General features: G+C 44.3%; 1 protein-coding gene across 1 annotated transcript in view; it reads left to right on the top strand.

The window, feature by feature from the left end:
• Nucleotides 1-4,496: 4,496 nt before the first annotated feature.
• Nucleotides 4,497-13,829, top strand: part of PIK3AP1 (phosphoinositide-3-kinase adaptor protein 1) — a 288,810-nt gene continuing 279,477 nt past the window's right edge. The window contains exon 1 of the mRNA XM_063963241.1: nucleotides 4,497-4,819. Within this exon, the coding sequence (XP_063819311.1) occupies nucleotides 4,807-4,819 (13 nt within the window). The 5' untranslated portion in view covers nucleotides 4,497-4,806. The remainder of the gene's footprint in view (nucleotides 4,820-13,829) is intronic.

Raw genomic sequence — 13,829 nt, 5'->3', positions numbered from 1 at the left:
GCAAACTTCCCGAGTTGGAATACCGGGTTACTTGACCCGGACTATTCCAACTCGACCCTTTTACACCGAGCAGCAACACGGGTTATGCATGTTCATGTGCAATAACCCGTGTTACTAGCTGGCGGTGTAAAAGGGGTATAACACTGCTGTCATAAGGGTGGTGTTACCAGAAGATTAGTAAAGCAGTGTACAGTATTTGCTGATGGTCAGATATTGTGAACAGTATATCTAGAATATGGGAGGGAATGTAATAGGGTGTGAGCATCAGATATTGAGAGATTGTGTGAGAATTCTCCTGTTTTTTTTTTATGTGGCAATCATGTGCATGGCAGAATCTACCTTGGCTTGCCATGTAAATGATTGCCACTTGAAAAAAAAACAGGAGAACTCTTCCAAACTCTCTCACTTTCTGATTCTCACACCCTATTACATTCCCCCATATATAATAAAACTGAGGAAAATGGACCAGCAAATAAAAGTAAATTCTCTCAATACCAATTAATTCTAGGCAGACACCTGTCACGATCCGGACTACTGGACATTATTTTTTACCTTTTAGGTGTCTCTGAGGCTGGCTCAGCGTTCCAGGGCCGGGTCTCAATCATGTTGTTAAATGTCCTTACTTCATATTTCCTCTCTGCCAGTCTGTAGGTGCTGTCACAGGGAACTCTTAAATGGAATGGCGTTTCTAGCTCATCGCGGCCTCCGCCGCCATTACTGTACTCTCAGCACTTTGGACGGCTCTGCATAGCGTCTCCTATCAGTTGGGGCCTCCGCCGCCATTGCTGCGCTCTCAGTGCGTGGACGGATCTGTGTGGCATCTCCTGTCAGCTGCGGCCTTTGCCGCGATTACTACTGTAAAGCACTACAGGTCTGTGCGGCGCCTCTCACCCGCTGTAGCTTCCGCCGCCGGCTCTGGGAGGTTGCTGTGCAGTTTAACATTCACTGTGTCCTGCGGCCGCTGCTGCCATTACTGTGAAAGCTCCACATGGAATTACAAACCAGGTTTCCCTCCAAGAACCAGTATGGGCGCAGCCATGTTGGTTCTGATCACATGATGATAATTCCACCAATCTACAGTCTCACTGAGCTCTGCCTAATTGCTGATCCAATCCCTGCACTGCTGGGGGTATAAAGGGACTGATCCTAGACCTGGAGGTTGTCAGTGCTTTGGTTGTCATCTCCAGTGTATCCTGTCTCTGCTCTCTGTGATTTTAACTGTGTTCCGGGTATTCCAGATCCTGAAGTCTCCAGTTCTGCAGAGACCTGCACCAATCACCATCTTGCGGTGCCTGCCTGACACCATAGTATCCTCATTGCCTTCTGCTATTGGCAGTGCTCCAAAAACACCAGCTTCCAGCATTGGGTTTCCAGTGGTGTTCAGCTACCTATTGTCATCGGTGCTCCATCATCGGTGTTCCTGATATGTACAGTATTCAAGTCATCTGTTTTTCCCAATTCATCGATCTCTAGCATCACCAGTGTCATTCAACTCTGCTACTAACACTGGTTCATCCGCACATCATTCACAGTTCTTCATTATCCGTTTCATCCGGCAAAACCGGCAGTCTACAAGCATCACTCATTCCGCAGTACGCTCAGCCTCTGTACTACATCTGCTGACCAGTTCCAGCTTTCATCTACTCTGCAGCACCTAGGTGTAGGTAAAAGGACTTTCCATCTCCTAATCTCCCAAGCTAGCCTTGTGCGGATACCACACCTAAGGGAATACTACAACTGCTACTTCTTGTGAAACTATATACTTTTTTTAATCATTACTCATATCATAACTGTTCAACTGCCGGTGTACCACCAGAACTGTGTTCAATAAACAAACATTCATTTTATCTTTGTTGTCAAATCACATCTTCGGGCATTGGTGGTAGAAGTCATCTATGTCTAGGAGTCCTATTCTGCCACCTAGATTCACCTTTACACCAGCCCTTACAACTGAGGCTGTCTCAGACCAACACCAGCCCTCAGTTGTGACAACACCTATCTCCTAGAAAGAACACGGAGGGCATTCACATATGGCAGTAGTGTCATAAACCTCCTGGCTGTGTGTGGTCACACTTCTGACAGGCATACTAGGGGTTAAGGATTTTGTTGGAAGAGTTGTCAGGGTATTTAATTGGTTTAGAGTGGGAATAGGAGGTACTCTGGCTGTTTAAGCTAGTGTGTTGGAAAATAGGCGGTCTCTTTCTTCTGGGCATTAGCCTCCCGTCCCTCCCTTATTGTTGGTTATAATAATCTCATGTGTCAGCTTGTTTTGTAATGGTGGCCAGTCTCGGAACAACTTATGTTTAATTGTTTGTAGGACAATGGGCACCAACGGACCAGGTGAGCCCCTTTCCTTCTCCATAGCTGGCCTGTCGCCATCATTATTTTTTCATTGTCCCTGCAAGGCTGGGGTGGTCGGCCCAGTTTTTGTGAGCCAGATGGGCAAGGATGGTGGCAGTTGGCTCATCCTTGCCCATCGGGCAGTTGGCCCTGTTTATATGTTTATTGCTAATGCTTACGCTTAAGCTAGGCCATTCTTATCCTGCCACCATACTTTAATTTAGCTTTAAATTTAAATATAACTGGTTTAAACCCTCTCAATAAAAAGCTGACCCCTTTCACAGCAATTACAGTTGTCCGTGTGATTATTTTAGATAGGTTGCTGGCTAGCCTCCTCCTCTCTAGATACGCCCCTGCATACATATCTATGTTATAACACCACCTTTGAATTTTGATACTATTTCAATGTGATATTGAGATAATTTATGTGTGTGCACTAGCCCATTTCCTCTTTTCCATTTTTGTGGTATATGCACTAAGATAGCACCTATCAACACGATTATTTCAGCTCCTGCTTTGCTAATTGGAAAGCATCAAGCACTTTTGATTAAATGTGTTAAAATATCCTATGCCACAGAGGAGGATAGGTACAGTGCCCCGTGGCGTTAGTACTGAAGATACATCCGGTACAGATCTCTCCGCAAGAGGTTCCACCTTTCTGCAAGGCAGTGGAGAGATAGTGCTCTGATTACCACATACCTCCCAACTGTCCCAGAAAAACGGGACTGTCCCGCTGTCCCACCCGCGGGTTGCAGTGTCCCGCAGTGGTGGGGAGGGAGGCAGTTGGGAGACCCTCTCTCACTCGCAGAGCAGCTGTGAATAGATGCGCAAGCATCTGTTTACTGGAAGAGAGGAACAGGGGGCATGCCAGCTGCTCACAGAGCGCTGGGCATACCCTCACAGCAGCAGGGGCGTGGCCTGCGATCGCGGCACCCTCTGAAAGGCCTTGACCCCTAATGTCAGATCACATTTGTGTCCCTCCTCCCAACTTTCTAAAGTTGGGAGGTATGATTAACATAGCATTACCCCTTAAGCAGGGGTGTAGGCAGAACTTTGTTGGCCCTATAGCAACAATTTGAAGGGGCCCCTGTCCCAATGCTTCTAGAGAGCCGACTCTCCGCAGCAGTTGTTAATTTTATGCCCCATAATAGTGTCTTAGTTTATTTTCTGAACCATAGTAATGCCATAGTTAATGTTATGCCCCATAGTAGTGCCCTAGTTTATTATATGAACCATATCAGTGCCCTAGTTCACATTACATCACACTGTAGGGCTACCAGTACACATTATGCAACAAAGTAACCCCTATTCACATTATTACATACAGTGCATCTAGTTCATATTATGCCACATTACAGTGCCCCTAGTTCATATTATACCACATTACAATGCCCCAGTTTATATTATGTAACATTATAATGCCTTCTAGTTCATTTTATATCACATTGCAATAAGCAGGTCGAGAGGCGTAACTAGATATAATGTATATCCCAGGGCAAAAGTTTGTAAGGGCCCCTGTGTACCACCCAATGGTGAAAACTATATACAGTATAACACATGTAACTGTGACAGGGAAAGTGGGCCCCTCTCAGCTCTGGGGCCCATAGCAGCTGCACTCCCTGCACCTATGGTAGCTACGCCCTTGCTCTTAAGTTTTACGCTAACAGAGTTGATTGAAATACCAGGTTATTACTGAATTATTATTATTATATTATAAATTATATTACTGAGTTATTACTGTATCTCATACCTTATGGCTTTAGGGGTCCTAAATATAAAAGAGATGTTTTGTGATTATGTACCGTGGTCATGTCACTTTGAGGAAAGTAACACCTCTGTTGTAATTAATATCTTATAAAGATATAAAGAAATATATATATATGTATATATATAGAGAGAGAGAGAGAGAGAGAGAGACTTTTCACGATCATTCCTATTTGGCAGGCATTCCTCCTTTCCTTTCATCTGTGTATTCACAAACTGGAAATGTATTGAGCAGCCATGTAGTTTTATATTCCTTTAGAATGTCCCATTTTGTGAAACTCTAGTTTTCCATTCAGTTATGTTAGTGAGGGGACTGTAGCTGTGCTGACCGTGCTGTTGTCGCGCGGGTCTGGCAGGCTGAATGCAGGAAGTATATAGGACAAGTAGAAATCAGGAAGTGAAATATTTACAGTGTTACAGTAATAACTATCTGCTCATGCTGATACACACAGGTGTCTGCACTTGCTCATTTCAATACTACATTCCTTGGCCTCTGCCTTATCGGGTTCTTGGTTCTGGACATCTTATCAACTTGACGTTTGCGAGACAACACAAGGGACAAAGTACAAGCAATGGGTGGACTATTAATAGAAATAAAATGAAAATGAAGAAAAGGCTTGGAGTTATGACCAGAACAGCTAGCATGTTACTGTGAAGACTATTCAACATAGAAAAAGAAAAACAGACTTTGCTATTATAAAAATGGAAACCAGAGGTATGTACTTTGCTTATTTTAATGTATTTTTCTTTTCTAAAAAAAAAAAAAAAAGATATTTCCTCCTTTGAAAGTTCCTCTTTTTCAGCTTTTACTGAAACCTACATCTCTTGCCTCTGATTACAAGACTGCATTTTCTTGTTTGCCATAATTTAGAAGATAATTCTTTGTAAAGAATTTGGTTCTAATTAGCACATAATTATTTAAAAAGCCGTAATTGAAACAAAAATATATTTTTCTAGCTATTCTCTTGGTTTTTAAAGTGAACACTGAGCAGTCATGCATGCGTGCTTCACTCTACAATAAGGCTGCCTGTTGTGAGCTTATATTTTACAATCAGTGTCATATAACCTCTCATGTATTTTGTTATACTGTAAGGGGTATATTCACTAATGAGTGGGTTTGTAGAAGTGGAGTTGTTGCCCTTAGCAACCAGTCAGATTCTAGCTATTATCTTCTAGAAGGTGCTAGATAATAAAGTAGAATCTGATTGACTGCTATGTGCAACATCTTCACTTCAATGTGTGTAAAGTGCACGTGAACGGTAAATGTTACCTTTATGCCACATATAGGAAAACATACCGGTAGATAAACTGATTTCTGACAGAATGACCCTAGTGAGTGTTTGTGTAAGAGAATGTAGACTGTAAGCTACAATGGTGAAAGGACTGATGGAAATTAGTAAATATTCTCAGTGCAGCAGGACGGTATAGGTGGCGATATATAGAAGATAATACTAAAGTAATAGATCCTTTTTGTGCTAAGAGTTTTAAATTGGGAGAGTTGCTTCTAAAGCCTAGAAAACAAAAACACAAATGCAGGACTGTGTTGTATTCTACAGTATTTGTCTTTTTTTCCCCAGATACAAAATATATATAGTTAAGGGGCATATTTATCAAGCTTTTTATTCCTAAATTTATGTAGAAACTGGCATTTCTGCATAATTGTATGAATGGTGGCTATGGGCCATATTCAGGTTTGTAAGCAAAACAGAAAAGTTAGCAATTGGGCAAAACCATGCTGCACTGCAGGTGGGGCAGATGTATCCTGTGCAGAGAGAGTCAGATGAAATCTAAATTGCAGTGTGAAAATAAAGCAGCCAGTATTTACCATGACCAGAAACAAAATAACCGACCAAAATCCAACTCTCTCTGCACTTGTTACATCTGCCCCACCTGCAATGCAACATGGTTTTGCCCAGTTACTAACTGTTTTGGTTTGCTAACAAACCTGATTAATTCTGTATGTACTAATAGCCTAATACAGGAGAATTTCCTGCAGATGGCTACTTAGCGCTGCGGACTGCAGTCCCCATTTTTATCAATGCACCAAACTCTGAAAGGCTTAAGATTTCCGAAGTTTGCCCACTTTAGTTTACACCATTTTTAGATTGTGTAAACTGCTCGAAGCCTATTGAGGCTTACTCGAAGGAGAGAGATCTTCCAACCCCTCCCCTGTAGCCTCCATCCAGAGGCGTAAACTAACACTGCGCGCAGCCGCACACACAGAGTCGGATTCCCCTGGAGGAGTTTTCACAAATGTGTAAAGGCCCATCCACACTAGATGAGCCCCCACCGACACCGATATTGGCAGCGGCGGGGACCTGGCGGGTTGCCGGCATCGGCAAGTGCATACACACTTGCTGATGCCAGGGCGGAAGGGAGCAACGGCAGGGGGGAGGGGGGGGGGGGGGGGTGCAGCGCCCATGCTGCAGTTGCAGCATGGCTGTCGTTAACGAGGACCTGCCTCATCTGTACATGTTCAGATGAGGGAGGGGGTCATTAATGATGCGCGGAAGCGTGCATCGTTAACGATATTGAGTGTACACACTGGACGAGATTGAAAAAGATATCGCTCAGATTGGCCCTTCTGAGCGATATCTTTTATTTTCTCGTCTAATGTGTATTGGCCTTAAGGCACCTCCAAAATTCCAGGGAAGTAACTCGCAGGGACATCGGTTATCATTACTGCTGTGAGGTGAAAGCTTAGGGGGGGTGCACCTTGCATTAGTGTTGAGCACCAGCAAATAATCCGCCTCCAACATTGTCACTGAGCATGGGATGCAATTCATACCGACCCCCTTAGCACATGGAGTAGCAAATGGTAAACACGTCTCATCTCATTCAAAAAGCAAAATGCGTAAAATGCGTGGGAAATCCCCAGTTGTTTGTTATCCACAGTTTCACCTTTATTTACTTGTTATCATGATTGTTACATGATAGTAAAAGCTGTATTGTAAAATTATGCAATAAAAAGGTAGAGTTAAAAAGAAAAGGCATACACATGCCTGATGTAAAAATGCAGGTTTTGCATTAATATGAGATTATGGGGGTTATTCAGGTCTGTTAGCAAACCAAAGAAGCACACTAATGGGCAAAACCATGTTGCACTGCAGGTGTGGCAGATGTAACATGTGCAGAGAGATTCAGATTTGGGTGGGTTATATTGTTTCTGTGCATGGTAAATACTGGCTGCCTTATTTTTACACTGCAATTTAGATGATAGTTTGAACACACCCCACCCAAATCTAACTCTCTCAGCACATGTTACATCTCTGCCCCACCTGCAGTGCACATGGTTTTGCCCTTTAGTGTGCTTTTTTGGTTTGCTAACAAACCTGAATAAGGCCCTATATCCAATTCAGCATGTTAACCAACCAGTCCCGTTCCAGCCACATAACCCTCATTCTCTACTCCCTCCACTACCTGCATGTAAAAAAGTGAATTGTCTTCAAGATTGGCTTACTGACTTTCAAAGTCCTATATGACCAGGGCCAAAGCACCTGAAGCAGCTTCTGACCCCATACTGGCCCACTTGCTTACTGCGATCTGTAGATGAAGGACTTTTAGCAGTACCTAGAATCTCCCATAGTTCATCTGGGGGTTGAGCTTTGAGCCATGTGGCTCAAATTCTATGGTACTCATTTCCCTGCACAGTTTGAGAGGCCCCCAATCTAGAATCCTTCAAAATAGACTTAAGACTTTCCTGAGTAATCAATCATTTCCTTAATTTTCTCTTTAGCATCTCAATGCTCTCTGTATTTTATGAAAAGCTTGTTTGTACTTCATTGTTTCCGTGCTGTATTATTTTCATTCTGTCTGTTAAGCTCCCTGAGTCCTACAGGAGATTGGCCCTCATTCCGAGTTGATCGCTAGCTGCTTTCGTTCGCAGTGCAGCAATCAGGCAAAAAAATGGCAAATCTGCGCATGCGTATGGGTCGCACTGCGCACGCGCTTCGTACTTTCACAAAAGCCGATGCATTTTTACACAAGCTCTAGCGACGCTTTTCAGTCGCACTGCTGGCCGCAGAGTGATTGACAGGAAATGGGTGTTTCTGGGTGGTAACTAACCGTTTTCGGGGAGTGTGTGAAAAAACGCAGGCGTGCCAGATAAAAACGCAGGAGTGGCTGGAAAAACGTAGGCGTGGCTGGCCGGACGCAGGGCATGTTTGTGACGTCAAAACAGGAACTAAATAGTCTGAAGTGATCGCAAGGTAGGAGTAGGTCTGGAGCTATTCTGAAACGGCACTATTTTTTTTTGTTGCAGCGCTGCGATCCTTTTGTTCGCACTTCTGCTAAGCTAAGATACACTCCCAGAGGGCGGCGGCTTAGCATTTGCACTGCTGCTAAAAGCAGCTAGCGAGCGATCAACTCGGGATGAGGGCCATTGAAAATAATAATAATAATAATAATAATAATAATAATTATTATTATTATTATTATTATTATTTGAATACAAATCACACAGAATCCGCTGGTCTCCTAATCTATACTGCAGCTAACTTCTTTTTTTACAGATTTTTTTTTTTTAAATCTATTGAAATTGTAAATATCATTGCATTCCTTAAGGTTGTGTTTGAGAATGGATTTAATAGAATTTCCCATACATATACGATAACACTTGCATCCAAGCAGAGTCATATGAACCTGTGCAAATAGGTGAGTTAATCAAGTATTATGTTTGCTGAGAGGTGGAGCACAGGCATATCATATATAGGTGTGAGGATGAATCCATGGTCCACCCATACAGCAAATTCTAAAATTCAGTACATGATTTTTTGGATTTAAGTCAGTTATGGATAGTGCACTGGGGAATTTAAGATGGATATTCATAGAGACCAGTTCAAATAGTCCTGATATTATATTTAGGATTCCGTAGGGCATCACTCCCTGTGCGCTCCCAAAACAAACATACTCTCTATGGTGCATATTTAATAATTTTCGTGACTTGGTACCGATAATTATAATTTCTTATTGCCGCATGTAGCAGCAATAAGAAATGAATTATCAGCAGAATTTACCAATACTCACATGCAAGGACACGGAGGAGCCTATTCATGCAATGTTTAAGAAGTACAATGATCGCTATTGCGATCACATTATTTCCAGGTTGGGACCCTTGTCGAGCTGCTGTGCACACGGTCACTTTGCATCCCTCTCCCAGATACCTTTGCGATGTGTAGCCCATTGGCTACCAGGGCTTTGCAGTAGAGATGAGCGGGTTCGGTTTCTCTGAATCCGAACCCGCACGAACTTCATGTTTTTTTTCACGGGTCCGAGCGACTCGGATCTTCCCGCCTTGCTCGGTTAACCCGAGCGCGCCCGAACGTCATCATGACGCTGTCGGATTCTCGCGAGACTCGGATTCTATATAAGGAGCCGCGCGTCGCCGCCATTTTCACACGTGCATTGAGATTGATAGGGAGAGGACGTGGCTGGCGTCCTCTCCGTTATAGTAGAAAAGAGTAAAGACTGAGTGACTTAGTTATAATTGTGGGGAGGATTGGGGACGGGGAGCAGCTGTTAGGGAGTACAGTGATTTAGATTAGGAGAGAGAGAGAGAGAGAGATTGACCTGATTTACTGGAGCTTAGGAGTACTGTAGAAGAGAGTGCAGAGTTTACTAGTGACTGACCACAGTGACCACCAGACAGTGCAGTTTTATTTAATATATCCGTTCTCTGCCTGAAAAAAACGATACACACAGTGACTCAGTCACATACTATATCTGTGTGCACTGCTCAGCCCAGTGTGCTGCATCATCTATGTATATATTATATATCTGACTGTGCTCAGCTCACACAGCTTATAATTGTGGGGGAGACTGGGGAGCACTGCAGTGCCAGTTATAGGTTATAGCAGGAGCCAGGAGTACAAGACAGTCACATACCATATCTGTGTGCACTGCTCAGCCCAGTGTGCTGCATCATCTATGTATATATTATATATCTGACTGTGCTCAGCTCACACAGCTTATAATTGTGGGGGAGACTGGGGAGCACTGCAGTGCCAGTTATAGGTTATAGCAGGAGCCAGGAGTACATATTATATTAAAATTAAACAGTGCACACTTTTGCTGCAGGAGTGCCACTGCCAGTGTGACTGACCAGTGACCTGACCACACTGACCACCAGTATAGTTAGTAGTATACTATATTGTGATTGCCTGAAAAAGTTAAACACTCGTCGTGTGACTTCACTTGTGTGGTGTTTTTTTTTTAATTCTATAAAAAACTCATTCTGCTGACAGACAGTGTCCAGCAGGTCCGTCATTATATAATATATATACCTGTCCGGCTGCAGTAGTGATATATATATATTTTTTATATCATTATTTATCATCCAGTCGCAGCAGACACAGTACGGTAGTTCACGGCTGTAGCTACCTCTGTGTCGGCACTCGGCAGTCCGTCCATAATTGTATACCACCTAACCGTGGTTTTTTTTTCTTTCTTCTTTATACATACATACTACGACATCTCTTTATCAACCAGTCTATATTAGCAGCAGACACAGTACAGTACGGTAGTTCACGGCTGTGGCTACCTCTGTGTCGGCACTCGGCAGTCCGTCCATAATTGTATACCACCTAACCGTGGTTTTTTTTTCTTTCTTCTTTATACATACATACTACGACATCTCTTTATCAACCAGTCTATATTAGCAGCAGACACAGTACAGTACGGTAGTTCACGGCTGTGGCTACCTCTGTGTCGGCACTCGGCAGTCCGTCCATAATTGTATACCACCTAACCGTGGTTTGTTTTTCTTTCTTCTTTATACGTACATACTACGACATCTCTTTATCAACCAGTCTATATTAGCAGCAGACACAGTACAGTACGGTAGTTCACGGCTGTGGCTACCTCTGTGTCGGCACTCGGCAGTCCGTCCATAATTGTATACCACCTACCCGTGGTTTTTTTTTCTTTCTTCTTTATACATACATACTACGACATCTCTTTATCAACCAGTCTATATTAGCAGCAGACACAGTACAGTACGGTAGTTCACGGCTGTGGCTACCTCTGTGTCGGCACTCGGCAGTCCGTCCATAATTGTATACCACCTACCCGTGGTTTTTTTTTCTTTCTTCTTTATACATACATACTACGACATCTCTTTATCAACCAGTCTATATTAGCAGCAGACACAGTACAGTACGGTAGTTCACGGCTGTGGCTACCTCTGTGTCGGCACTCGGCAGTCCGTCCATAATTGTATACTAGTATCCATCCATCTCCATTGTTTACCTGAGGTGCCTTTTAGTTGTGCCTATTAAAATATGGAGAACAAAAATGTTGAGGTTCCAAAATTAGGGAAAGATCAAGATCCACTTCCACCTCGTGCTGAAGCTGCTGCCACTAGTCATGGCCGAGACGATGAAATGCCAGCAACGTCGTCTGCCAAGGCCGATGCCCAATGTCATAGTACAGAGCATGTCAAATCCAAAACACCAAATATCAGTAAAAAAAGGACTCCAAAACCTAAAATAAAATTGTCGGAGGAGAAGCGTAAACTTGCCAATATGCCATTTACCACACGGAGTGGCAAGGAACGGCTGAGGCCCTGGCCTATGTTCATGGCTAGTGGTTCAGCTTCACATGAGGATGGAAGCAATCAGCCTCTCGCTAGAAAAATGAAAAGACTCAAGCTGGCAAAAGCACAGCAAAGAACTGTGCATTCTTCGAAATCCCAAATCCACAAGGAGAGTCCAATTGTGTCGGTTGCGATGCCTGACCTTCCCAACACTGGACGTGAAGAGCATGCGCCTTCCACCATTTGCACGCCCCCTGCAAGTGCTGGAAGGAGCACCCGCAGTCCAGTTCCTGATAGTCAGATTGAAGATGTCAGTGTTGAAGTACACCAGGATGAGGAGGATATGGGTGTTGCTGGCGCTGGGGAGGAAATTGACCAGGAGGATTCTGATGGTGAGGTGGTTTGTTTAAGTCAGGCACCCGGGGAGACACCTGTTGTCCGTGGGAGGAATATGGCCGTTGACATGCCAGGTGAAAATACCAAAAAAATCAGCTCTTCGGTGTGGAGGTATTTCAACAGAAATGCGGACAACAGGTGTCAAGCCGTGTGTTCCCTTTGTCAAGCTGTAATAAGTAGGGGTAAGGACGTTAACCACCTCGGAACATCCTCCCTTATACGTCACCTGCAGCGCATTCATAATAAGTCAGTGACAAGTTCAAAAACTTTGGGTGACAGCGGAAGCAGTCCACTGACCAGTAAATCCCTTCCTCTTGTAACCAAGCTCACGCAAACCACCCCACCAACTCCCTCAGTGTCAATTTCCTCCTTCCCCAGGAATGCCAATAGTCCTGCAGGCCATGTCACTGGCAATTCTGATGATTCCTCTCCTGCCTGGGATTCCTCCGATGCATCCTTGCGTGTAACGCCTACTGCTGCTGGCGCTGCTGTTGTTGCTGCTGGGAGTCGATGGTCATCCCAGAGGGGAAGTCGTAAGCCCACTTGTACTACTTCCAGTAAGCAATTGACTGTTCAACAGTCCTTTGCAAGGAAGATGAAATATCACAGCAGTCATCCTGCTGCAAAGCGGATAACTGAGGCCTTGACAACTATGTTGGTGTTAGACGTGCGTCCGGTATCCGCCGTTAGTTCACAGGGAACTAGACAATTTATTGAGGCAGTGTGCCCCCGTTACCAAATACCATCTAGGTTCCACTTCTCTAGGCAGGCGATACCGAGAATGTACACGGACGTCAGAAAAAGACTCACCAGTGTCCTAAAAAATGCAGTTGTACCCAATGTCCACTTAACCACGGACATGTGGACAAGTGGAGCAGGGCAGGGTCAGGACTATATGACTGTGACAGCCCACTGGGTAGATGTATGGACTCCCGCCGCAAGAACAGCAGCGGCGGCACCAGTAGCAGCATCTCGCAAACGCCAACTCTTTCCTAGGCAGGCTACGCTTTGTATCACCGGATTCCAGAATACGCACACAGCTGAAAACCTCTTACGGCAACTGAGGAAGATCATCGCGGAATGGCTTACCCCAATTGGACTCTCCTGTGGATTTGTGGCATCGGACAACGCCAGCAATATTGTGTGTGCATTAAATATGGGCAAATTCCAGCACGTCCCATGTTTTGCACATACCTTGAATTTGGTGGTGCAGAATTTTTTAAAAAACGACAGGGGCGTGCAAGAGATGCTGTCGGTGGCCAGAAGAATTGCGGGACACTTTCGGCGTACAGGCACCACGTACAGAAGACTGGAGCACCACCAAAAACTACTGAACCTGCCCTGCCATCATCTGAAGCAAGAAGTGGTAACGAGGTGGAATTCAACCCTCTATATGCTTCAGAGGTTGGAGGAGCAGCAAAAGGCCATTCAAGCCTATACAATTGAGCACGATATAGGAGGTGGAATGCACCTGTCTCAAGCGCAGTGGAGAATGATTTCAACGTTGTGCAAGGTTCTGATGCCCTTTGAACTTGCCACACGTGAAGTCAGTTCAGACACTGCCAGCCTGAGTCAGGTCATTCCCCTCATCAGGCTTTTGCAGAAGAAGCTGGAGACATTGAAGGAGGAGCTAACACGGAGCGATTCCGCTAGGCATGTGGGACTTGTGGATGGAGCCCTTAATTCGCTTAACAAGGATTCACGGGTGGTCAATCTGTTGAAATCAGAGCACTACATTTTGGCCACCGTGCTCGATCCTAGATTTAAAGCCTACCTTGGATCTCTCTTTCCGGCAGAC

This window comes from Pseudophryne corroboree, chromosome 3 (assembly GCF_028390025.1).
Source record: "Pseudophryne corroboree isolate aPseCor3 chromosome 3, aPseCor3.hap2, whole genome shotgun sequence".
In the NCBI taxonomy this organism is placed as follows: domain Eukaryota; kingdom Metazoa; phylum Chordata; class Amphibia; order Anura; family Myobatrachidae; genus Pseudophryne; species Pseudophryne corroboree.
This window is presented reverse-complemented; position numbering and strand designations above follow the sequence as displayed.